This window comes from Ixodes scapularis, unplaced genomic scaffold (assembly GCF_016920785.2).
Source record: "Ixodes scapularis isolate PalLabHiFi unplaced genomic scaffold, ASM1692078v2 PGA_scaffold13__105_contigs__length_92229423, whole genome shotgun sequence".
In the NCBI taxonomy this organism is placed as follows: Eukaryota; Metazoa; Arthropoda; class Arachnida; order Ixodida; family Ixodidae; genus Ixodes; species Ixodes scapularis.
The window spans coordinates 81,013,444-81,041,049 of record NW_024609839.1 but is presented as its reverse complement, the minus strand read 5'-3'; the positions used below and the strand labels follow the sequence as shown (position 1 = coordinate 81,041,049).

The 27,606-nt window shown below is 50.4% G+C and overlaps 1 protein-coding gene across 1 annotated transcript in view; it reads right to left on the bottom strand.

Moving 5' to 3' along the window:
• LOC8024978 (N-alpha-acetyltransferase 15, NatA auxiliary subunit) overlaps positions 1–27,606 on the bottom strand; it is a 129,066-nt gene that overhangs the window by 88,069 nt on the left and 13,391 nt on the right. Inside the window, exons 13-16 of the mRNA XM_042289996.1 lie at positions 26,922–27,074; positions 25,154–25,282; positions 23,358–23,507; positions 19,690–19,753 (exon numbers count right to left, since the gene is read on the bottom strand). Of these exons, the coding sequence (XP_042145930.1) occupies positions 19,690–19,753; positions 23,358–23,507; positions 25,154–25,282; positions 26,922–27,074 (496 nt within the window). The remainder of the gene's footprint in view (positions 1–19,689; positions 19,754–23,357; positions 23,508–25,153; positions 25,283–26,921; positions 27,075–27,606) is intronic.

Sequence of the window (27,606 nt, the reverse complement as noted above, 5' to 3'; positions counted from 1 at the left end):
AAATAGAAAGAGAATTATAGGTTCTGTAGGGAGGAAAAAGCAAAATACAAACAAGAAACTACCGAAGCGGAAAAAAAAAAAAAAAAAAGAAATGCTGAGAGCGCATTGCAGCGGAAACGGCGGCCAAGAGAGATGCGACGGACAGATAGCAGTCGTAGTAACCTATGGAGGTCAGTCGACGCCGTCCCACGAGATCGCCATTGCTCGCTCCCGTAACCTCTGCGCGCGGAGGTCAGGACGCCGCACTCCGCGTCGGCTCTCTCTCTGTGTGTGTCTTCGTCACCGAGCGGTTCTAGGGGGACTACTTTAGCGTCCTGCCGCGGAGGAATACGAACGCCACGCTCCGACGGACCACTTTAGCGACCTGGCGCGGAAGAATACGAACGCCACGCTCCGACGGACTACTTTAGCGTCCTGCCGCGGAAGAATACGAACGCCACGCTCCGACGGACTACTTTAGCGACCTGGCGCGGAAGAATACGTACGTAACGCACCGACGCTACTCCGACTCTCGTGCTCAAGAAAAACAATAAATAATACGAATGAAAGAAGTCTATGTCCAAGCAAGTACTAGCCATAGCTCACGGCCGGAAGGTTCTAAAATTTCCTCTGGTAATGTTTAGGCCACGCGGCTGCATACAGAGACGTGTGTCTGAATGTCGGAACATTGAAGAGTTCAAAACGCGTTCAGAGGTTCCTCCGTGAGCGAGACGTTTCTCCAGGTAGAAGTGCACACTAATGGTTAGACAGAATTTCAAAAAATAACTGACGGAACGCTTCCTAAACGCCGAAATTTCCACATCTGTATAACGTTCTTCCATGATCAGAGACCTCTATGCTACCACGTTTGTCTGAATGCACCCCTTGGGTTTTTCCTTCCTACAAGAATCTTGGATAGTGCAAAAACGCTTTTAAAACAAAAAAAATTGATTGTAAAAAGGTGAATCGTAAACGTTCCAAATGTACCATTTGCAGCATTCCTAAGCGCCCCGGCCCGCACTCAAGGAATCATGGGAACGGTGTTCCTTCAGCTCCCTAGCGATCGTTAATTTTCGACCAACTCCATGGTTACACAGTTTTTGAGCGTAATTCGACGTCACCCTGAACAAGCACCAGTTATACCCCAAGGACCCGTCATATCACTTTTAAAATTGCTCTTCAACGTCAGCATTTTCGATACTGCGCATGCGGTATCGAAAACACAACAACAAAAACCAGGATTTAGCTCGGAGTCCACGGGGCTGTTTATAGCATTATTAGCGTTTCTAACTTAATATAAGCTTGATAATAATGAAGAGATTTCTGCAGCCCATCCAGATTGAAGGGCAGACAGCATGCACAGTATCAAAAACGCTGACATTGAGGAGACATTTTAAAAGCGATATGAAAGGTCATTGGGGTATATCAGGCGCTTGTTCAGAGTGACTCCGAATTACGCTCAAAACTGGTGTAACCAAGGATAGGGTTGAAATTACCGATCACTAAGGGGCTGAAGGAACACCGTTCCCATGATTCTTTTAGCGCGGGCCGGGGCACTTGGGGGATATAGCACATGGTCTATTAGGGAGAGCATAGAACTCTTTCAGAACGGGTTCCTGCAGGAACATCATATCACTCTTTCAGAGTGGATTCCTGCAGGAACATCATATCACTCTTTCAGAATGGACTCCTGCAGGAACAGCATAGAACTTCAGAACAGATTCCTGCAGGAACAGCATAGAACTCCTTCAGAACGGATCCCGCCGCCGGTGAAAGTTGAAACTTGAAACCAACATCTCGGCTTACGTTCACACCCCGCACCCCCCCCCCCCCCCCCCCCCCTCCCGCTTCCCCTTTTTCAACGGAAGTTTCCAAGCGTAAATCTGACAGCCGACAAGCTTAGTAGCGACAGAAAAATAATATGACCGATTTCGGTTGCTGCCGAGTTGTCGTTGCATCATCAAAACGTTCAAAGACACAACCGTTCGCACACGTCGCGCGCCTCGCATCATCAATCATCGCGCGCCGACCAATGAGATTCCGACGCTCGTTCGTCAAACGACTGCGAGATAATCTGCCGCCCGCAAATCGGATAGGGATAATCCCACCCGGGTCGGGCAACACGCCCACTGCACCGACTGGCCGACGAACCGCCCCGGAGACAATCTCGTCGCGTCCTGATCAGAGAATGGATGGTGGGCGCATACTATGGACACTTGTAAGCGGGTGGCGGCTTCTATTATCAGTGCTTTTAGTTTCAACAGTTAACCTCTAACTGATATGCAAAACACACGATTAAGCATCTCAGTAGTATGCAGAAAGCGCGCACCGCCTACCCGGTCTTGAGACTTTAGGGAATGTCCCCAGTGCATCCCTCCAATCCGCGCAATAGATGGCGGATCAAAGTCGGCGCAACAAGACATCGCAAGGTGAAATATGTGCGTATCTAACGTCCCCAGCTTCCAATTTACCGAACGAATATCCATTCAAATGTGGTAGTCTAGTTGACACGTTGATCGGAGATAAAAATCAATTGTCACCACGGCGTGCACACCGCATGGTTGCGATGTGCACTTTTCTGATGTGCGATCACGCGTCAGACACGTGTGTGTGCAATATATATATATTTAAGGTGTTCAACGACAGAAGCAAGGATTCAATGACGGTAATTAAAAACGTCAACGTAAGTGAACACCAGGGACCTTTGCGTCCGTTGCACGTCTTCTTTATTCGTTGGTCTCGGTTATTCGCACAGTTGAGAGTTTACCCACTCGCCCGTCCCTTATGTCTTATTCTTAGTGATAATGTTCAGGTCGTTTGGCCGGACCTCGATGTGCACCCTGGTAACTGTAGTAGAGGGCCGGGGGGATCACGGATGATGCTAGCTGCTGGAGGGTTGATTGTCGGCGACGAGAAGCATGAACCGGGGGCTTCCCGTTCGATTACAAACACACACACAACGAAAAAATCTTTACTCAAACTCCAACATAAGAAAAAGACGACGCTTTGGACAAATTGCTGCGCGCAGCTTACAAGTAAAAGACGCCCGGGCGTCAGGCATCCTACCGCGCACAGGGGGGATGGCGGCTACTTCGTAAACGCTGAACTAAGTACCTCTCCGCGCGACAGGTTACGCGGCGGCGTACCGCGGGAGATGAACTTCAAAGGGTCGCGCACGAACCCGTCCCAAAACAAAGCCCCGTCCTAGCGGAGGTTAAGACAGCTTGTCGGAAGTTCTGGCTGTCCAAACAGGGCACTGAAAACATTCAATTGGTCCCATGCGCCAACACACGATAAGCGAATCACGTGCAAAATCGCTGCCCCCCCCCCCCCCCCCCCCGTAAACTCTATAAAAAAAAATTAAAAAAAAAAGTTCTCCTTGGTTTGAAATTATAGGACCCGGACCCGAGTCTTGTTCTCCTTACATGCTAGTAAAAATATACGGGTCCGCCAAAATCATGGAAACGTGCCTCGCCGGGCTACTTCATCCCACCACGAAGTGTGGGTGGACAAATTAAAGCGGGCCAGACATAAACGAAGCTTTACCGTACGTGCCCCGGCGCAAGTCTCGCGGTCAAATTGCCCACGAAGCACTTAGATCGTAGTTTACGACGGTCACTGACAAGCACAACTCGACATTTTGCCGAAAATAGAGTCGCGCGAACCACGGCGAAAACCACCCAGACATGCCGACCAGTGCACTTTTACGCGTCCACGAAGCGAAGATGGAGAAACTCAAGTAAAACGAAATGCGAGCGTCACTGGAGGGGTACGATTTCAAGAGCCAGAGGCACGTCTCCGGCTCGACGAAAGATTTAACGTTTGTCGACGTGTGTCTCTCGGCCCCGGGTTCCTCGGTGAATTTACATTTGGCCCTGTGCTTCAGGGTCAAGGGGCAGACACTCGGAACCATGAGGGCAACGGCCTCTCGTGGGGAAGCGGTGCTTTCCCGCCAATTCGAAAACCGAGATCCAGCACGTAGGGCAAAAATCCCGAAAACGCCTCCCGGTACCCGGCCGAAGCGCTGACAGACACATAAAACAGCACAGAGCGCAGAATGCTCTCCTGACTATTCTCGAAAATAATAAAAAAAGCGACCTCTACAGCCGTTAAAAGGTTGCCTTCTTGAAAATTCGCAATCCCCGTCCCCTTTTTCAAACCGTGACCAGCTAAGCCTTGAGCTTCGCAGAGGCGAACCCAATACTTTAACACAAACGCCAACTACAAAAACCGTTAGCGGGTTCCACCAACTGCCACAGTAGGAAAAACGTAAAGGGGGAGGAAGTTCGTCTGTTACTTGCGCCTTATGCGTTTGTTTACCCGCCCAATGCGCCTGTTTGTAAACAGCGTGTTCGTCTATACGTTTTCACATGTATCTTGGACAAATCACACAAGGAAGACTATCTGCTCAATGGGGACGTTCTCTCTCCACAGGTCCTGCTACTGCTGCTGACCCTAGCAGCGCTGCAGCGACACGGCGCCCAGGCCAGGCCCGCCGCTCCGAGGGGGGACTCCCTGGACCCCATGGACGCCTACCTGCGCGACATGCCGGACCCCCCGCGCCACAGGACGTCCCCCGGAGGCGTCTTTGCGGCCTCCGAAAGCATCGAATCGCCCAGCCGCAAGTTGCAGCACCCAGACACCGCCAGCCACGAAGACGACGACGGGGGCCGCCTCCCCTTCGGCGCCCGCCTCAAACCGCCGCGGCAGTACGGCGCCATCGTCAGCAAGCCGCCCCCTCTGCTAGCAGACGACAAAGCACGGCCCGCGCCAGAGAAAGCCAGGCAGACGCCACAGAGGACAAGACCCGCGCCCGCAAAGGGCGCGGCAAGGTCTACGGGTGCGGAAAGGTCTCCGGACGGCCAGAGGCCCTCTACGACGGCTAGACCGCGACTCGCCAAGTGGACACCTCCCAACATCGTCATCGACAGCCGGAGGACCAGGCCGCTGCCGCCCCCACCCACCCCGCCCCCGCCGAAATCCCAAGCGCCGAAGTTTCAAGCGCCGCAGTCGAAGAGGAGGCAACCCCAGCCCACGAAAGCGAAGACGTCACCGCTCCCGAAGGCGAGGAAGGCCGGGCCGCCCGCGGACAGCTTCAACCGTACCAGGACCGCGCCGCCGGTCAACGGGACCAACGGTACGCTGCCGGGTAACCCCAAACCGCAGGCGTCCTTCTTCTTCACCAACGTGGGGCCCAACCACTTCGAGTACCGCGGGGTCTTCGACCCGAACGCCGTGCCGATCTCCTTCCGGGACAACCCGGAGACACTGTTCCAGCTGATCCCGCAGCTGCCGCGTCTCTTCGACGACCCCTTCACCCCTCCCAAGTCGCCCCCCACCCAGCTGCTGCTCCAACCCCCGCCCAAACTCATCGTGGACCACCCGCCTCCACCTCCGCTCACCCTTTTCCAGCCCGTGGTGAACTTCATCGACCCGCCACCTCCCCCTCCGCCTCCACCGCCGCCGCCGCCACCCCCGTCGCCGAGACCCGAGCTACCGGAGCGACAGCTCTTCCCGAAGTACGACTACATCCGGGGTCCCCAGTACCCTAAAATCTTCAAATTCAACGACGAGCGCATCAGCATCCTCGAGTTCGAGCGGAGCAAGCGGGAAGGGAGATTCGTCAAGCGACGCGGGGACTCGCTCGACCCCGACCGCGTGGCGCGGTCCAACTTCCTCATCTTCCACGGCGGGCTCTTCAACGCACAGCGGAGGCCCAGCAACGGCGGAGGCTTTGGCAACGTTGTGTCACCGCCACGGGGTCGAAGCGAGCCCCTCTTCGCGCCGTACAAGTCACCCTACGAGCCCTTACCGCCGCCGCCCGTGGAGTACCTACCAGTCAAACCGACCTTCGCCAAGAACAAGCCGGGAGGCTTCGTCTACTTCATCAGGACGTGAGACCCCCCTGGTCAACGAGGGATACATCAGGACTATGGTGCCTCGAGTGCGTCTTCATCCGGTGTGCTTACCAGTTGGAGACGTCCTCTAGGCACCATGATCACAACCGAGCAGCGCATTGCAGACGACCCAAAACGAACCGTCGTCATCGAGGTTTGAAGACGTGTCTCGCGCACCAGCTGCGCGACGTCAACCGACGACTCGTGACGTCTTCTGGTTTTCCAGGGGTACGGCACACGGACCAGAGGACTACCAGAGCCTATACAGAGCTCACTCCACTGTGTGGGTACAGTGTGCGACCAGTGAGACGGGGGACGGGAGTTTTCCAAACGTGTAGACTCTTAAAACAATTAAGACTCAACGCGAGTGAAGGCAGGACGTCCGTCACAGGCTTCAACTGTGCAGAGTGATTCTGTGTCCCGTTTCTTCTTGTTCGTCCGTGCTTGTACAACCGTTCCTGCCGACCAAGGCATTACTCGGCCTTCCGAATCTAAGCCTACGCTTATTGCTTTCGTGAATTTAGGTATACGACGAGGCAAACTGCAACCAAAGTAAGACCTTAGCGAATAAATGCCATGGCAGAAATGCAGCACGCAACGTCCGAAATCCCAAACAGGGTTAAAAGTAACTAGAGTGGATGAAAAGACGTAGCATGGTGGCACAAGGCCACAATCTGCTTCCGAGATGAATCTATTATTTAAGCTTTGTAATTCTCAGTAAGACTGGCTTTCTTTCAGTGTATAAACCCACCACGAGGCAAAAAATAAAAGAAAAAAATATTCAAATGCACTAACTTGGAATAAATTCCACAAGAACGAATCTGTGAGCACTTTCATCGAATTCCCCAATCTTGAGGACATGGCAGTTAAGATGTCCCAAACTCTACATTATCAAAACTCACCCCTCGCAACCCTACAATCAAACTAATTGCGAATGAATCCAGAGATGAACTGCTCCCTTTATATAAAGGCAGCTGTTCACGTAAAGCCTTTATATAAAGTGTGGAAGCAGGGAGCTTTAGTAGATCTTCCGATACTTCCAATAACGATACCCGATACTCTGCCGACAGCTTTACGCGTGCTTCACATCGTTATCGAGTATCCTTATCAGACATATCAGAATGACCTACTAAAACCCCCAACTAGCTCCCCTATGTTTGCAAAACAATTCCACTTCAGCACTAGCAATCTGATTCCAAAACTATTAAAAGTACAATTATACAACCTCAAGTTGCCCAAACCAGAATATCAACACAGAATATTGAGGTGAAATCAAGTACACCGCACGAGACAGTTAGCATGAACAAGTCATTGGCGCTTTCTCATGTTTTTCTCAAACAGTTTGTCGACAAACACGAAGATTTGACGCCCAAGTTGGGTTCCAGGATAAGCATCTTCCACTAAACTATCTAGTAGTTGTCATGGCAAATGTTTCAGTTGTGAAAGGGAAACCATATAACGAAAGCCAGCGTCGCTGCTTGTTGGGCTAAGGAGGGATGTCGCAAACCAGCCGGGGTTCAAGTTTTGCCAGCTTCTACTTTTTCCAACTTTTAACACAAAGTTGGACAGAAGTAATGACTCTTGCGTGCATACACAGAATTTGAAAACGAGTCAGTGCCACCTGGTAGAGGTGGGGTGCAGCATTTATTAGATTGTTTACCATTAACAAACTACCCAAATCATTAAAGGTCTAGATCAGGGGTCTCCAAACGTTTTGGCTGCCAGATTAGGGACCTGTTGCAGTCTCGAGGGTCAGAAAATAAACAATATTAATTAGGAAATACTAAATACAAAATTCTAGATGAGCATTTAAGTACAAAAATTTAAACTAGAACAAAAAAGATAAGGTAAGTTAGATAAATATGTGCCATCCAACCCAGAGCAAGCACCCATTCGAAATTTGGAGATAATCATGTGAAACTTGGGGGTGGGCATTTAACTGGGTCAACAATACGTAATGATATGTCTTTTTGCATTTTCTGAATGTTACAAAATCGAGGGATGAGCACTTTTTGTGGAATGGACAGATCCTCGGTATTTTACGGTATACTTTTTGTTTAAATTTAATATTTTGCTAATTATAACATCAGAAAATAATTGTGACCCAGAAGAACTCACAAGGTATACAGTCACCGGACAATTTTTCTAACTCTGAGGGGACCCTAAAATGGTGTGAATTATCAACCAGTCCGAAAAATTAATTTCAGCCAAAACATCAAAGTTCCGCGCATGTTCTGGTGCGTATTTGTTTACTCTCCACTTGCTTGATGTAAATTTTATTATTCCGCTGTGTACTGTCGACTTTCCACATGCTTGATGTAAATTTTAAGTTCCCGTGCAGCTTCCGCTTCATATTGTTCACTTTTCACTTGTTTGTTGATCTGTTTGATCACGGCGCTGCATTTGTTGGTGCCTTCGTTGGCACTAACAGCGAAGTTGAAGTTGGCGCCATTTGGAGACAGTGTTTAGTCCACTAAGCTCACCTGCATGCCAAGCCTATCGGCAAAAAACCTTCATGCTCAAAGACTACCAAAACGGCAGACCCGTGGTCGCACTTAAAAAACACGGACCACGAGAAGAACTGGAAGAACCATAAGAATGGTCAGACGGCAGCTGTGTTGGCTATAGCGGAACCGAAAAGCCCAACCAAAGCCTCAACCCAGCTTGTTTATCGCGTAGGACGTGGTATCAAGGCTAGAGGGCAAAATCAAAACAACCAAAATGGTGGCAACTAAGCTCATGGCACTATCGTGGCAGCTGTTTTGTGGCTATAAACTGAGGAAATCACGGAAATTATGCCCGAAATATAGAGCAATAAGCTTTATGGTATTCAGAATTTCCGTCTATGTTATAAATTAACTCTATGGGGCGAGTGACGGTTCGGTGAAAATGTCCGAATAATTGGACGTGTCCAAAATATTGGAGTTTGAAAATTCGGTCGGCGACTGTAGATCAAACCTCATAGCATTTTACACAGGGAGCAAGACTGGTGAGAATGGTAGATCTGATAATGAACATATGCAATAGTTATGACACAGGACACACTACAAGCATGATATACATAAAACAGCGAAAAAAATTAACATTTTTACACAGACATAAAACAGGAGATTACGAAAAGTTATGCTTGTAATGAGAGTGTAAATTAAATAATATGACGAAAGAAACCAAGTTTTGACGCAGTTGGCTCTCTCTTCTTTTTTTATGACTGTTTGCATAAAACGGATTATTGTACCAATATCTTTCCAAAGATATAGGAATTTTGTGTAGTAGTTAGGCACCATCGTTCAAAGAGTCAAACTTCGTCCAATTTTGCTGAAGGGTTCGAAGTTTCTACCAAACTTCGCAACATCCTTTGTGCTCTGTTACGCCCCATAGCTGTTTCAAATCAAACTTTTTTCAGCAGACGCCAAACTGAAACTAAAACGAGAAACCCAAAGAGCAAAACCCAACGACATCCGTCGGTGCTGCCCTGTCCCATCCTTTTGCACCGTCTGCTAACTGACCCCGAGAGAGCGCAGCGACGGCTGGGCCTCCGATGCGAACGCGTGAAACAAAGGGAGAAAGGGAAGGGAGCATCCTTTGAACAAAAAAGGGGGTCAGCAAAAACAAAGCAAGCTAGCAAACAAAAAGAGGCATGGAGAGGCAGAGCGACACCGTTCGGAGGAAAGGGAAGGCATTGTCTGCCAAAAAGCCATCCCATTGTGATGCCTCGGAACAAGGGTGGTTCCCTCCTCGCCCGCTAACCGAGCTCGTCTGCACGCAAGCACCCAGGGCGAGAGGGCACGGCCATGATGCAAGGGCAGTAATGATCCGCCCGATCCGTACGCTACTGGCCCTGTTTGCATAACCACAGTGTTGCTGTTGTTGATGTCAATGGAGGTGCCTTCGACTTGCACTCCCGAGCGAAAAAGGTCGAATTTAGGAGTTTTATACACCAAACATACAAAGGGCCTTTCGACGCGCAGCCGAAATCTCAGGTTCCACGACACCTTCTCTGCAATAAGCCTGCGTCAGATTGCTGGCACCTCGGCTGGGATTCGAACCCGGAGCCTGGGGATCTGCGTCACGACAAAAGCAGAACTGGCTCCGCAATTTTGTGTCTTAACACCTACCCAAACGCAATGTTATGTCGAACAAGTAAGGTGCTTTTGAAGTAACGAACGAAGTGCCAACCAATCGGGGGTAAAAACCCACAATTCTAGTGCTTTGTATATACATTCAAAAAGATAAAAGAAAACTCTGCATTCCCTTCGGAGTCTCGAAAAGACATCTCATTCTAGTAAAAATGATCAAACAAAATGTCCTAGAGAACCCTGACTGCCAATAGCCATTGTTGTGCAATGGTCACTTTCAACTCTGTGGCTCCCTTGAGCAAAAAAAGAAAAGACACGGGTAACCTAGAAATGTAAAATTGTTTGCCCCTTAGAATTACAATCACAACTATACGTAAAAAGGGAAACAGACCCACGATTTGCTTCTAATAAAATAGTCCAACATAAAATGAATTTGCACGCAGAACCACAAGGCTATTTGGTCATATCTACAGTAAGGCAGTTTCCACGGCAGCTGCCATGCACACAAATAAGCACAACACAATCAAGTGAGGTCGTCTAACACGTAACCTCCAAAGCTGCGCCTGATTGAAACAACTCAGCCTCCAACGCCGAAATCTTTTCCACTGAATTCCTTTTGCTTCAAAGGTAGCTCATCCCTATTTACTGTGCGATCTCTATTGGCAAAAATGTGTAACCAATCTTTTCCCTTCTTTTCGGGGTACCATCCTTCGCTGTCGCAATGTCCCTTCACAAATTCAGAATAACTTATTACTAGATTACTCAAAGGAGCTGTGCAACAATTTTAACTTTGAAAGAATTGGCATCTTCTACTTGGGACATTGCTCACCTTGTCAAAAAGGACAGAAAACACACCTCCCTCCTTAGAGATGTTGCGATTCTGCCGTGTAATCGCGAGGCGAAAATTGGAATATATTCTGACCTGCAGCCGCGAGCGGCGACCATCAGAACCATGCGGCATGACGTCAGTGGTGGTGGTGTAAAAAGATACCAAGTTGCGCGAATACCTGCTCGATAAAAGGTAACTTTCCTAAAAATCTTGTGGTTCCAACATAAATATAAATGCGTCAGAAACCTGGTATCATCGACAAAACTTTCATTATGTGGAGTTTTAGTGGCGCCATCTATCCCAAGTCCACAAAACCGTCAGCTCTATCGGCTACCGCGAACAGCCACCAGAAGCCGGAGGGGGGCAGAGCTGGACCCAGACGAGACTTTTCTCCTTTCAACGTATTGTTTGCGCTGCGCCAGCACGTGGTCACGCGGTCGCAAGCGGATGAGTTCTCGCTGCTCACCGACGGCTCTAGAGGGAAAGCTTCACCGGAACCCCGCACGACCCCCATTGACGTCACAACACACGTAGCTCGGAAGATGGTGAAGCAGTTGGGAGGTGCCGAAAACCCCCAATCTCTGTCCATTTTTAAAATAAAAACTAGGACCTGCAGGCAAAAGCAGTTTTTTGTTCTTTACTTCAGAAAGGTCGAGACACCAACTCCCAAATTATTTAAGCAAAGCACTGAAATTGTTGCCCAGCTCCTTTAATACTGTAATTGTCAAACATGTCAAAGCCAACATATCAGCGCCGGTACTCACCGTCACCCACTAACCAGGGTTCCCACAGATTTGCACGAAACAATTCAGGGATATTTTTTGACACGCCGAGACTTTTGCAGGGACCTCCGGGCCACAGAATTCAATCATTTAAATAATAACATTGCTCTCAAGCATACTGTACAATCGCAAGACGGGGACCTTGGAATTAATTTTTTTACAATGAAGCTGTTTATGGCTAAGGTTCCGTGGATTTTTCGTGTGCAGCGACTAAAAACTCTACGCTTGCACCACCGCATGCGCACGCCTTCCCTGAAGCACCCCTTCCCTGTATAAAATATTCAAGGTAAATAACCAAAATAAAGCGTTTGCGAGCACACCTGCAAAATGTCATTTGTTTTAGGCTTTTGCTTTAGAAAAGTTACTGCTGCAGATGCCAGCATGTGGAACACCATTCCCTGCATTCTCCTTGATGCCTGGGTAACTTAGCGATAGGTCTGTTCAGTAGATTAGTTACCACTAGGCACCATTTTCAAGGTCAGTAGACTCTCAGGTAGACAATAAAGGTTTCTCAAACAATTGCCACCATGCGACCCGCGTCGGCCATGTCTACACTCTCACCGCCCTTTCTTTGTCGTCGTTCCAAGCGCTTGCATGCCTAGTTTCCTTTCCTTACACACTCTCGGGGCGGCAACACCGTCGCGCGTGTCTCCTTTCCGCCGGGTGGCGGTCCCGTCGAGCGTGTCTAGTTTAATCCGGTTTTCCGGGGCGGGTCTGCGTCGTGTGCTAAACAGCTTCTCTGGTCGTCCACCGTCACAAAGTGGAATGGCTCACGATTATTTTTCTTAGCTGAATCCAAAGCAACTTTTGCATGTCTCGATATCTTGCCATAACATTGCAGCTTTCAAATTCAGCGCTTCACAATTCGTCCAGGATCTGCTCGGCTCCGCAATCCAGCGAGTTCACTCGCTGCAGTCAACTTGTTAGGAGAGGCACGTAGTTGCATGCCTTGCCACAAGATGGCGCCACGGCGGCATCGCGAGGACGCCTTCCGCGGGACTCGGAGAGAGGGCGCGCGGGATGCGCGGCTGTGGGGGGGACATCGGCTGACGAAGCGGGAGCGGAAGGACGAAGGACGGCGAGCGGTGCGCGCGGTGATGCCGCGAGTGCTCGGGAATAAAGGAGTTCCGGTTATGAGAGTCCCTTTGTTCTGAAACCGCAAGCGAGCTAGCGTGGAAGCTCGCTGGGCCCTGACAAGTGGGGGCTCGTCCTCTGAACCCGAACTACCCTGCTAGACCAACGGCAAGTCCTGCGAGGCAGTTTTACGTCCTCATCTCGCCAGCGCGCCGACATGAGCACGAACAACGTGGTCAGCGAACTGCTGGCCCAGACGGACGGCAGTGCCATGGACCGGGAGCGATTGTCTTCGTGTGTGCGTGACGTGCTCCTGAACACACCGTTACAACAGGACACCGAGGCGCGCACGCAGGAGCCGACGCCTTGGAAGTGCGGTAACATCCAGTTGCCGAAATTCATCGGCTATGAGGAAAGGCAGAGCCCGACGGACTTCCTCGACAAGTTCGAGAATTTCTGCCTGGTTACGGGCGTTCCGGACAGCAAGCGCGTCCGGCAGGTCCTCCCGGCCGCACTGGAGGGCACAGCGAAGCTTTGGTGGCGCTTTGCGGGAGGCTTTGAAGACTGGGAGACTTTCGTAAAGGAATTCCACGCCGAGTTTGCGTCTGTCGATTACAAGCATCGGCTGAAGGAAGAACTCGACCGACGCACACAGCACCCGCAGGAAAACTTGCGCCACTTCATCCACGTCATTGCCGAATTCTACGACAGGATCGGCGAGACGGTGTCCGACGAAGAGAAGGTGAGACGTGTCAGGCGTCAGATGCACCCAAAATTTCAAGACCTGTGCGAAGGGCTCACGTTCGCGAATTTGCGCGAGTTTGCGAGGGAAGCCGGCGGCGTCATGGAGCGTGCATGGCACCGCCTCAAGTACGTTCCGCCGGCGCCAAGAACGGACCAAGTTGCCAAGGACCTCGCTTTTGCGGAACTGCACCCCACAGTGCCCAACCAGTGCCCTCCATCCACGCTCGCTGCCGTGAGTGCTGGGGTGGCCCCTCAGCCATGGTGGCCCCTGCATCCAGCAGCAGTGCAGTCATCCTACTGCAAGGACCAGATGTGGGTTCCAACCACAATGCCCTGCCAGCCAGCACTGCAACTGCCACCACAATGGGCAGTGCAGCAGCCCCAAACTTTGGCTACCTCATTTCAACCCATGCCGCAGCCGACACCACAGTGGGCAACACCGCAGTGTCCAACCTGGGCACCAGCTGTGCCACAACAGGGTCAACAGTGGCTTCAGACTGCACAGCAGGCCCCAAACCTGCAGCCTGCCTCCAACAGAGGACAACTGTGTCAACGCTGTGGTGGGGTTGGACACTCTGCCCGATACTGCGCAACTGGCAGACAACGCAACCAGCAACGCTGCTACAGGTGCAACGAGCGTGGACATCTGCAGGCTAACTGCCCGGGAAACGGGCGAGCGTAGAGGCTGACCCGGCCAGCATCTACGAGACTGCCTTGCAAGTTGCAGCAACAGCCGGAGGGAGGGAGCCCTTGCTCGAGCTCACCGTGGGTAACCAGGTATTCCTTGCCCTGTTGGACACTGGGTCCAGTGTTAGTTTAATGGGGGACCCAGCTGTGGTGGCTGCTCAGGCTACTGGTGCAGGACTCAAGCAGGAGACCCATTCCCTCAGGTTGGCAACAGGATGGTCAACCACAACTCAGTCCATCAGATGCCGTATCCGTTGGTCGGGTGGATGCCGCAAACAACGATTCATCCACATGCCAGGACTGTGCCGTGACATTATCTTGGGCAGAGACTTCTTGATCGCAGCGGGTCTATCAATACATATGGCCCTCGGAGGTTGGACCTTGGGGACGGAGATTCAGGAGCTGGTCCGCTTTGGAAAATCCTCGGAAGTTCCACCTGTGGCCCTGTCTGAGGAAGTGTACTCACTGGAGGAGCTGTTTGCAGCGCCGAGAGAGGTTGAGACCTGCCCGGAAGAAGCCATAGTCAAGGGGACTCCGGGAAAAAAGGCAGAAGGCGACCCGCGGATAGTGGCAGTGCTCAATGACTACAAAGACACTTTCACAGTGCGACCTGGACGCACCTCGCTGATCCAACACAGCATCGACACTGGTGATAGCCGACCCGTCCGTTGCAAGATGCGACCAGTAAATGCAGAGAAACGAGCCATAGGAACCGTGCGCATCTAATTCAAGCCCCGACCAGGGCGCCCCTAGCGGCAAACGGGTCCATCGCATCGGGGAGCTTCTCCCAGTCGCTGCGTTGGTTGTGCCTTGTAGTGGGTTAGCGTTGTAATTTCTGAGATGGCTATTCCGCACCAAGAAAGCCGCAACAATTGCTGTGTGGTCGGCTGCAACAGTACGTCGAAGATCGCACACGGCACGAAGTACTACATCGTCCCTTCGAAGCCGTACGGCCGTACGAGGCGGAGTACTGCGCGACCAGGCTACAGGTGCGACTTGTGCGTCCATACAGGTTAGTGGCGTTTCTTACCTTTCTGTTCGCGCTTTGTTTAAGCTGCTGACGAATAATACGATTAACTTTTTTTCTATTCTAGCGACGATGGAACAGAATCGACACCGACGGCAAACTCTAAAGTGTGCGGCAAATACTTCACCGGAATCGAGAAGCGGAGTGCGGTCACCCACCTAAGCCTACACTTGGATGTTTCCATCAGTCTACAGGAAGATAGTAGTGGGAATCGCGGAACGGCGCGAAAAAAATCGCCCAGTTATTGTCAAGCTGATTCAGAAATAAACGTACATAATTACCACGGTCCACTCAACGCCAACTACATTTTTTGCGGGCACGCTTAATTTTGTTAGCGGAGTACGGCGCTCCGTTACATCCACTTGTCCGTCGAAACGGACCTCCTTCACGTCGTACACGCGGCCAGATTCACGAAGGAGTATCCCTTCTTTATATTGGTACTACGGAAGAAGCTTTCTAGATTCGTAACCGCCTTAAACCCCGTCGTAATCACCCCGGGAACACTGTCCGCTGTGCTGCTCGTCGCCATTGCTTCCCCCCGATGATTCTGCACCGGCTACCGAAGAAGTTTTCCGGATTCGTAATCGCCCTCTGTCCTCTGTGGTGTTCGTTGCTTTTACTTCCCAATGATTCTGCGCCGACGGCACCGGCTACAGAAGGAACTTTCCGAATTCGTAACTGCCTTAAATTCCTTCGTAATCACGACGGGGACACTGTCTGCCGTGCTGTTCGTCGCCATTGCTCCCCGATGCTCCTGCGGCGGCTACCGCTAGGTCGCGGCGAACAATAGGCGACCGCCGCGACACGGCCGGCATGCTCGCTTCCTATAATAGATGAATGCATCAGGGATCTTCTAGATCAGGACTTAATTGAGCCAAGCACAAGCTCCTGGGCCAGCGCCCCTGTCCTGGTGGCCAAGAAAACTGGCGGCTACCGACTCGCAGTGGATTATAGACCACTCCACGCAAGGACTGATGTCCCAGTGCACCCGATGCCCCGAACGGACTGGATCCTGGCGCAACTTGGCAAAGCAAGGTGGTTTACTAGCCTTGACCTGTCCCAAGGCTTCTTCCAAATTCCAGTGGCAACACGGGACATTCCGAAGACTGCGTTTCTGTGTCACCAGGGAACGTTCCAGTTCAAACGCATGCCATTTGGCGTAGCCGGAGGCCCAGCCACATTTCAGGCCTTAATGGACAAAGTGCTTGATGGAGTAAAACACAGGTACTGCATGGCGTTCCTAGACGATGTCTTGGTCTTTTCAGAGTCGTTTGAAGACCATGTAGTGCACTTACGGGATGTACTACACAGGATCGCAGAAGCGGGACTCACCATCAACCCCAGCAAAGTGCAGCTCTGCAAGCAGCCACTTAAATTCCTAGGCCATGTCATCTCTCCGGGTAAATGCCAGCCGGATCCAGAAAAGGTTTGAGCAGTTGAAGAGTACCCCACCCCAACATCAGTCAAACAGCTGCAGGCGTTCTTGGGACTGGTAGGATACTACCGCACATTCATTCCACAATTTTCCGACATCGCAAAACCTCTCGCGACGCTGCTCAAGAAGAATGCACCTTGGAGGTGGGAGCAGCCACAGCAGGAAGCTTTCAAATCCTTAAAGTCTTGGCTTACAGAGGAGGCAGTGGTGGCCTTGCCCGACCTCAACCGCCCCTTCATCATTGAGACAGATGCCAGTGGCATTGGCATCGCTGCAGTCCTGCTGCAGGAGAATGAGGGACACCTCAGGCCAGTGTCCTTTATAAGCCGAACGTTGACAGAAGCAGAGAGCAACTACACCGTACAGGAGTGGGAATGTCTGGCAGTTGTATGGGCACAGGACAAGTTTCGCCCATACATAGAGTTTGCACACTTTGAAGTACACTGCGACCATGCATCACTCTCATGGATGTTCCACACGGAGCAAACCTCCAGCAGAGTGAAGAGATGGGTGCTCCGTCTGCAAGGCTTTAAGTGCACAGTCAAGCACAGGCGGGGCAAAGCTAACATCCCTGCTGATGCCCTAAGTCGCTGCCCAGTGTCTGCTCCAGAGCCTCCTTCACCGTCTACTGCGGAGGACTGGTTTCCGATCGAAGTGAGTGACCCCGTTCCTTCAATTCGATTTGAGGAGGTTGCCGCCTCAGAGTCTGTGGACATATCACTGCTGAGCGATGGCAAAAGGCTGGCTGCAGAACAACGAAAGGATGAGCTTCTGAGAACAGTAATTGACTTCATGGAAAACAACTCTTTACCCAGTGATATTAGGGACTCGCGTAGAGTGCAAGACCTGGCAGCAGATAGTGAGATTGACGACACAGGTCTCCTGCTGTATGTGGGCCAGAGCAACAAGGTTCCGTGGCTACCGCTCCAACTGAGATCACTGGTGTTACAGGTGGAGCACGACCATCCGCTTAGTGCCCACGCAGGATACTTTAAGACGCTCCGACGGACGGAGAGGCAATTCCACTGGCTTGGAATGAGGGCAGATGTGTCTCGTTACGTTCGTGCCTGCAAGACATGCCAGGCCTTCAAGCCACGACGACAAAAACCGAAGGGCCTTATGGATAGTTCTTGGGCCACTGGCCCCATGGAGCACTTGAGTGTCGACCTCATCGGACCGCTTCCTGCCACAGCCAAACAGAACAAGTACATCCTGGTCATCCTGGACAAGTTCACGAAGTTCATTGAGCTCTGTCCTCTCCGGGCACCAACATCTAGAGCCATTGTGGAGCGGATGGTGGACATCTTCTGCCGACATGGGGTGCCCCAGAGCATCCCCAGCGATAACGGCCAACCGTTTGTAAGCGGATTGTGGAAGGGAGTGCTCAAGCACTGGGGCATTGCAGAACGCCATACGGTACCCTACAGACCAGCAGGCCAGACAGTCGAGCGGCGCAATGCCACGGTAAAGCAGGCTATTGCAGCCTACTGTGGCACCCACCGTGACTGGGACAGGCGCCTCCCAGAGGTGGCATTTGCTATGAGGACGTCGGAGAGTGTGGTGACCGGGTACACGCCAGCCTTCCTCTGCTACGGCCGAGAACTTCGAACCTTGTGGGAGTTGCGCCCACAGGGACACTCCGAGACCCAGCCGTCCACTTCTCACGTCTTCAGTGCAGAGCTGAGCCAACACCTTAAAGACGCCCTCGCCTTTGCGAGAGACCACCAACGCAAGGCGCAGGAGACACAGCGACGACACTACAACCGGAGGCGACAACAGTGCGAGTTTGCTGTGGGTGACTTCGTTCTGCGAGACTCGCACACACTGAGCAACGCCAGTCGGGGAATCACTGCCAAACTTGCCCCTCGACGCTCTGGACCCTTTGCCATTGCGGCCCGGACAGGGGAAAACGTGTACAGACTGAAGGACCCTACGACGGGCCGACGGTGTGGACTGGCCAATGTCGACCAGTTGGTGCGGTACTATGATTCATAGGCATTGCTATTCACATTATGCACAGATTAAGGAGGGGGGATCTGTTAGGAGAGGCACGTAGTTGCACGCCTCGCCACAAGATGGCGCCACGGCGGCATCGTGAGGACGCCTTCCGCGGGACTCGGAGAGAGGGCGCGCGCGATGCGCGGCTGTGGGGGGGACATCGGCTGACGAAGCGGGAGCGGAAGGACGAAGGACGGCGAGCGGTGTGCGCGGTGATGCCGCGAGTGCTCGGGAATAAAGGAGTTCCGGTTATGAGAGTCCCTTTGTTCTGAAACCGCAAGCGAGCTAGCGTGGAAGCTCGCTGGGCCCTGACAAACTGCTCAGAACAGCTGTGCTGAGCAGTGGAAGCACCAAGTGCAGCTTCGAGTTCTATGTTTCTTTAACCACCCCATTGTTGATTTGCTCATCAACGAGGCACCTTTCTCAACCACAATTATAGGGGTTTCCAGCACCGTTCCGGAATGAAGGGATACTAAGCTCCCCAAACCATGACCAACATTCGTCACTGGTACCAGCCACACGAGTGCGAGTGGCCAGTCTGAGCGCCAACTCCGCCACGACACAGATGGCCCACGAAACTAACAGTTTGCGCCACAGGGTGCAACAAAGCGCTTTTAAAAAAAGTGTCCGTCCAAATACGAAAGGCAAAAATCGGCGGCACCAACTACAAACACCATATACAAATAGAAAATAAAAGAAAATTAAACAGCCTTGGTCATGCTGGGAAACACCAGGGATTGCAGAACGCGTCCCGCAGAAACTACCACACGGTACGACGCCGTACCGCTCTTGCAGGCACATTTTGCCAGGAATGCAGCACTTCCGGGGTAGCTGTACCACGCAGCCCAGTGGCTATAGCAACCGACTGCCACCGCGTCGACGCGGGTTGGAGCCCCACTAGGGCATCTTATATTTTTCCCTATATAATCTTTATATCTCATTTTTTATAGCTTTGCGTCGTATAACACTTCCAGTATGTCACTCGTTCACGACACTCTTTCGTGACAATTTTCTTCTGGACAACGACCCGCAAAACACACTCAGTCTTAAAAAAGATGGAGCCCGCCACAACCGAGAGGGGTGGTTCTTTGCCGACCGTCATCAAAGCCCACTGAAAGAGGAAACGCGAGCGCGCGGAGGGAGCCCCAAAAAGACGCTCACCCGTGTTGATCTCCTCGGCGGTCTCCGTCTCCGCGATGGGGTGGTCGTGGAGCTGGAGGTACACCTGAAAGCACAGCCTGCCCTCAACACGTGGACGACAACACAGCTGTGCGTTGACGACGAAACGAGGCGACGCCTACATCCCACAAAATGTACGGCAAAAACAAACTATGCTTCGTCAAACGCTCGGTCTCCGCCCAAATGTAGCACCGCCGGTCTGGACCGGATGCCCAGGTTTCAGAGCTTGCTGTTATCTGGTTCGTGACTTATAGGCGATTTTCAGAAAATTTGTCTATGGGAAAGTGGCGGCCAACGAAGCCTAGGAACACGTGAAGGCAAGTGAAGTAAAAAACAAGTAAGAAACGAGCTCCATTTTCCTATTAAAAGTCAAAAAAAAAAAAAAAGAAATCACTCTTAGATTTTGAATTAGATGTCCGCAAGTTGTGAAACTTTGACATCCGGTCCAAACTGCAGGCGCTACATTAAGCTGGAGACCGAATGTTCAGCAACGCATATTTTATTATTGCAATTTATATATATATAAAAAAAATATCTTTTGAACATGTGCAGTATTTTTGACTGCTCTGACAAAGCGATTACGTATGCCTACATTTTTACTCAAACGCAATGATTAAAGGTTCGACGAGCGGGCGTAAATACTTGCGACCATAAATCTGGCTACCTACTGCACGAAACCCTATGCAGTGGCATGCGCTTTGATGAGGCGGGCATTTTCTCACTGGCGCAATGCCGCCGCAGATGCAGTCGGGAAGTCCCACCATAACAGCCACTCCTGCAACAAGGCCATGCTCGATTGCAATTTCGGGCTTTCGAGAATGCCGAAGGAGCATGGATTCAAGTTTGCACCCTAAAGGACGACCTCAAGGTCCACTCGATGCACCCTTTGACCCGTGTTCCTTCGGTCCAGTGTCCCTGTTGCTGCCTCCATAGTCACTGACAAGAAGAGAGTGGCGGAAAGGAGCTTCGGTTGACCCGCCTCCAGAGCGCTAAAACGACACGCCCTGCTATTCTTACTCTGTCAGTGACTACAGTGTGCAGCCCTGCAACACCCCTGTAACAAAACACACACACAAAAAAATGATCAGCAATATTTACGTTGTTAGACGCAATTTGGGTGGGGACATCCCAGCTCCAGGCCCCGCCCGGTACTTGACTAGCTAAGCATTTTTTCTCTGCTCTCATTGGTTGGAGATTGACGTGTGGAACATTCATGGCACAATCGTTTCTCCGTGCAGTACAGTATTTGTATCAGAAATATTTTAACGCAAAAGCATTTCTGTCCCATGGAAAAAAAATTTGGGGGTTTTACGTGCCAAACCTACGACGGGCATCTGGCACGCCCCAGCGGAGGACTGAGGATTAATTTGGACCACCTGGGGATCTTTTGACGTGCAACCGAAAGCTCGGTTACACGGCGCCTTCTCCGCAATAGCCTCCGTCATATTGCGGGCACCTCGGTCGGGATTCGAACCCGCCACCTGGGGATCCGTAGGCCGGCGCTCTCGCCTCGGAGCCACCGAGGCGGCCTTTCTGTCCCATGGAGCGGCGCGCGGTTCGTGGCACGCTGCCTGTAGGAATGCTTTCGCATTCCTATATGTAAGCAGTCATAAGTGCCTTCGTTTAAATTTTATGTTTGAGAGACAAATGATCTAATTAAGGCTAGGAGTCGATTAAAGTTTTAACGCGATTGATCACTACCCTTTAATCGATTAACTGGTTGCAATAAGTTTTAGGAATATTGTAAAAATAAAAAAGTGTCAAAACTCCACATTTTTCTTTTGACAATTTTAATGAAATATTTTATATTCTTATTTTAATTTTACAATCACTCTGGCTGACTGTCATATGAAATGCTAAAGCGATGTACCATGGAAAACTCCCTAAAATGAAAATATGAGTGCCAACTAATGAAGCAGACATTTTTCTTTACCTGCAAACTTTTGCAACACTCGCCACAACCAATTAGTCGGTTTTACACGAATGTACCACGATTAAACCATTAATCGGATGGCTATTCAATTGACTGCCCAGACCTAATCTAGATAGAATCATTGTGTTCAAAAATATCCTGGGATTACGTCTTCCGCTTCGGTTTTAAACGATAACAAACATGGCTGCCGGCGTTTGCAGTGTGCTTTACTTTATGAGTACCAGTCATTCTCCATTCACCGAGGTGTTTAGAGGAAAGTCTCCTCGATTGAACTAGTTTGCAGCAAACGTCTGTTACAAGTATGTACCTTCGGAAACACTGCGAGTGTGCTTTTTATCGTAGCGGGACTGGCCCAGGCCTAGCGTCCCACGTCAACTATGTTGCTTGATCTTGCTTGATTTGTTCCTTTGTGCATGTCGATACTGAATAAAGATGTTGGCTCCTGTAAAAGCGGCCCCACTGCACTGCAAATTGTGCAACCGTCATGATTGCCACCATGGTTTCAATACCCGAGAAGATGCCTCTACAGGTAAGAATTCGTGAGCCATTTGGCTGGAGGCAATCAGGCGTTCGGCTTGCATCAAGTTTGTCCAGTTATGTTCCTGTCATTTCGCTTCAAAAGGCAAATAGCTATAAAGTTTTCAAGTGCACCTGGCCTTCCAAAGCGAATATTTCTGGGTCGGGTTTTCATTGTGTGTCATGACGCTCACTCACCTTGCTCGCAGATGCAACGCAGAAAGAATAACAAAAACAAAAAATTAAAAACGTTTACAGTTCTCTGCAATGCTTAATTAGAGCTCAGCTCTTGAGGAGGGGGGGGGGGGGGGAGGGGGGGGGAGGGTCACGTATGATGTCACGAGGGTAAAATTTCCCCGCTAAATTCAGCGGGAAAATTTTCAAGCTAAGTTTAGCGGAAAAATTTGCCACCAAATTTTGCGGGAATATTTTACCCTCGTGACGTCACACGTGACGTCATGTCTGACGTGACACGTGATGCCACGAGGATAACATTTCCCCCCTAAATTTAGCGAAAAAGTTTTCCGCTAAATTTAGCGGGAACATTTCCCGCCATATTTAGTGAAGAAATTTTGCCCTCATGACATCACACGTGACATCATTATGGGAAACGTTCCATAATGCAACGCACAATTACGCCGACGGCGACGCCGCTCGAGCCGGAAACGGGCACCTAAAAGCTGCGCTCTAAAAATCTGAAAGAACTGTGCACTTTTTGTTGATTTTTTCTAACCCTCTTGGCCACCTCTTACAGCACATCGATACACGCTTGTGTCGGACTGTGGCTCGTGCATAGTGGAATGCTAGAACGCTACTTTCATGGTCACATCTTGCGAGCGTTGCAGAAATTTTTAGATGATGACGGAGCAGATGGACGAAGGAGAAAAAGAATGCAGACATGCAGCATCTTACAGGCATTGGAGACAGCGATAGACGGTGGTGGAATAGCAGACGGTGCCGAAGGCTGCTGTGCGTCTGCTCGCACGGCTAGCAGGTAATGTCAGACGCCAGACTAGACGCGCCGTATGTTGCGAAAAGGAGACACTACGCCTGCGAACATATTTGGCCGAGCAGCCAGACCACTCCAGTAGTAATGGGCTGGTCCTCTGATATGTGGGCGGGGCTTACAGCGGGCCATGATTTCCACCTAAATTGCATCTAGAAACGTAAAAATTCAGCTCTGCTGGGGAAGAGGGCTCACCTGAATAGCGACCCTGGCCGCCTTGAAGTAGAAGGGGTGCGCCCTGAGCACGTCCTCCAGCCGCAGCAAGCTCACATAGGCACGCAGTGTCATCTTGCGCATGCAGTACGTGTGGAAGTCAAACTGGTCCTCCATGATCTCGGAAAAGTGCTGCATCATCGCAGAAAAAGGGAGAGACAGGGAGATTACTTACAAACCGCCCAGGCACCACGAAGAATGCAATGGTAGAGGCTTCTACGTGAAGATAGCCTGATCTGACTTTTGTGAAAAGGCATGCAACAGCAGATGTTTTTGCATGGCGCTAGCCTCATCTGACTACAATAATCAGCTTAGTGCAGGGGAACTAAACCTGTTTAATCTCGAGGAACCCTTATAAGCCGTGGCATCAGGCCAATACAGCAGCACTTAAGCTTACGAACCTCATGAACAATAATATACAGATCGAGGAGCTTTAGATCAAGTTGTGCATCGAGGGTAGCTGAGGCCTGCTAAAATACCGGTAAAACGTGAAAAACGCTTAGCTTATGGGGGGAAGGCCAAGAAAATTTACATACTTCGTCAAAGAAAAAACTATACAAGAAAAGGTTGAATTCCCTCCTTTCAAACGCTTAGTAGTTCCACGACTCAACAAGAAGCTGAATTTGGATAGGCGTGATAAAAAAAAGGTGGGACATGACAAGAAGACGCAAGCACGAACCCGAACCAGTTTCCCCTTCAAACTTTTTCACCCCGCGTGCACCGTCCCACACTGAGAATCCTGACTCACACACTCACTATCGCTTACAACCAAGTGCCTCAAAGGGATACTCCAGCAATATTTTTATGGTCTCCGATTTGCCTCAAAATTGGTTCAACACACCGATAGACACGGCTGTAAGTCCCTCAAGTATCTTGCGGAAAAAAAAAAGGTTTTCGTGAAATTATTGAATTTTTTAATTTCATTCTCGTTGTGTTTAAAGAAAAAAAAAAAAAAAACTACTGGAAACACTGCAGTATGACGACAGAAATGGTACGAAGTGGTCAGGAAACCTTGTTCCTAACTGATTACAAGACGTTTGATGGTGGGAAAAGAATTCTTGAAGCCCGTTCAATAAGCACGAAAAAACGCTAGACATACTCCGTTTACGACTACATGTGCAACCTGAAAGTTTGTACCGTTTGCGACGTCGCACCAACAAAGAGCGCACGCAAACTCGAACGTTGGTTTCGGCATTGTACAGTTTTCTCAATGACCATTTTGAACTTCAGGACAATAAATTGCATGCCGCGAAGAGAAAAGTCAGGGGTATTCAGAAAATGTAATATGTTTGGGTAGCTCAAAAAACAACCGGAGTACCTCTTTAAAACCTCCTGGGACTTCTCTCAGTGAGAGAATGCAGTGGCCCCATCTATAAAGCAGCAGCACAACACTGCATTTCCGTACATTTCCCACATTTTTCTGCGCATCATTTTCTTTACTGTTGGCTCAAACCCTCGACACTTCTATAAACGACCGTTTCTCACGCACAGTACGTACACTTGATCTCGCAACTACCACAAAAACCCTCGTTCTTACAAAACGCAGTTCCGGGGCTACCTCGGGGACGGCACTGACATCTTCTCTCGCCGTAAAAAATTGCGACGAATCGACAGTAAGCAAACGGGCCTCAAAGTGCGCCGACGCCAGACTCCCCCCGCACCCTTGACTCAAAGGCCTGCCGCCGTCGCCACACTTTCGCGCTCCGTCGGAGAAGTGGTTCCAAGGTCGGAAGAGGCGACGCGGGGTGTGTGGGGGGTAAACGGGCGCCATGACTCACCCTGTCCACCTCGTGGCACTTCTTTAGCGCCTCGCCCCACTTGCCCAGCCTCTGGTAGGCAAGGGCACACTCCGTCTGGAACCACATGCACTGCATCTCGTTCAGGTTCTCAACCGCTGACACACCTTCCTGCACAAGGGAAGGCAAAGTGGTCGCCCACCCGTCAGCCAACACCCAAGGAAGACTGTCCGCGGAACGAAAGAAGCATAGTGGCCGGCATGACAAGAAACAAACACGTCTATAAGACATCAGGTCGTGAAAAGACTTCGCCATTCGCTTCCCACCTCCAAGTTAACTCTGGGGAGTGAGTGAGCAGGAGTGTCGAAACGACGCTCAGAAACGTTTCAAGCAAGGACTTCGCAAGGTCGACAAACACACTGGCACAAACTGTAATGCAATCACCTCTTGTACGGCTTGATTGAGAATCTTCCCGTCCCGCTTAGCAATGACAACAATGCACATCAACCACTGGTCCTGATTTCCCGCCGCAAAGGTGGCATCGCTTGCCCCAGCGGCTGTCGACCACTGGCAATTTGGGGATCCCTACAGGATCAGTGGAAGTGACGCAGCACCCCCCCCCCCACCGGGGAGAGGGAGGATAATACACGGTTACAATGACAAGAGGGTGAATAAATCAAAACTAAATGCATGCAAGCCAACTTTGAAGCTCTGAAATTCATTCGGTGCACACGTAGCACAGTCAGCGTCAATTAAAAAACAAAATATTTTATCGCTCGGTGGTCGGTCTTTTTGGGGACCCAAAGAAGGCCTCCCCAAGATGCCTGCAGCCCCCACTTGAGAACCACTGGCTGGCTAACGCGAAGGAATGTGCGACAGCTGGAAAAGACGTCGGCAGTCTGGCGTTTGCCAAGCCGGCGCCTCATAGAGCTTGTCGCAGTCGTCCGTGTTGCTACCGTTACTGCACCGAGTCAGAGAAGGCCGAAGCGGTGTGAAAAAGGTAGCGTGGGACGCCGCAAAATGGACCGCCCTTCTTTAAAGTGACGACGACAGGAGACTACAAAAATGAACGTAATTAACATTTTAAAAAATTGACAAACAACAAATGTTTTTTTAAGAAGCAGAATCAACCGAGGGCATCCTACCTGCAACTGGGAAATTCGAACAGTGCCCGTGGCATATTTTTAGAAGTAGAGAGTACTGAGAGATTTCGTCTAAAAATGTTATCCTCGACGCCCAGGTGGCTCATACACGACCCAACTTTCCAGGTAAATTAAGAAGAATAGTAGTGCCTTGCAAAGGTAAGAGTTCTTGCAATTAAAAGTTAGTGGTGACAACAGAAACTTTTGCAGATGCTCCGAGCGAGGCGCTTCGGTCGAACTCGCTGCAAGCTTGCCTACCTTCTGCATTCCGTTCCTGTCCTCGTCTTTTTTAGTACGCTGTTTTTTCCTTACTTTCAACCAGCACCAACTCGCTCAGCTTACCACCTTAATACAACTACATGAGGTCAAAATGTCACGAGCACAACTGTGTCCCTAAACTTTTGAAAGCAGTTCAGTATCTCTACTAGCGCATCTACAAACCAAACTCGTTGCGGAACGTGTAGCAACCGACAAAAACTCGTCAAAGTCAGCGACAATGCTCAAGTTTTCACCACGCAATACTGCCAAAAACGTTTTCACATGCAAAAAGAAAAAAAAAAAAAAAATTCCAACAGCCCCCTCTTTCTTTTTTTTTATGAAAATCCCTACACGCGAATTGTCAGCGACGTCCAGGGAGGGACGTTGAAAGCACGGTGTGAGCAACTGACCCTGGTGAACTTTGAGCACATGTCCTCGGCCTCCTTGATGAGGTTAGCCCGCAGCATGTACTTGGCACACTTGGAGTTGATGTAGCGGTCCGCCGTGTCCAAAGCCTGAGCTTCGTCCAGGTGCCTCAACGCCTCCTGGATGTCACCCGCATGCTGCAAACAAAACAACCGACGACAACAATCGGTGAAGACAGCGAGCCAAATTTCTTGCGGGCGGGACCCCCCTTGCATATTTCCTTTTTCCAGCCGCTGCAAAGGTTGAACTTCTACAGACACTTTGCCTTCTTACCCCACCCTCAAAATGTAGAGGGCCAATGTAGGCCGGAAAGGGGGAAGCACATATTTCAAAGAAAAGCAAAAAAAAGACATTAACTGTGTTTTACATTGCAAAGCAGTCAAGTCTCTCACGAAGAGATGTCATGGAGAACAAACTTCGTGCTATAATTTTTTCGCTCTCCTTTTGATGTGCAACATCTTTAGCTTTCATTTCTTCATACGACATCTTTCAACACATACCCGATGTTAAATGATGATAAAAAAATTCATAGCACCACCAAAGTATTCAACTTTTTCAAAAGATCAAGCCCGTCATTGTTGCCCCGCCGTAAGATTCAACGTGTCTCGAACAAAATATTTCTTCGTACAGTAATCCGTCGTTATAACGAAGTCAACGGGACGACAAAGA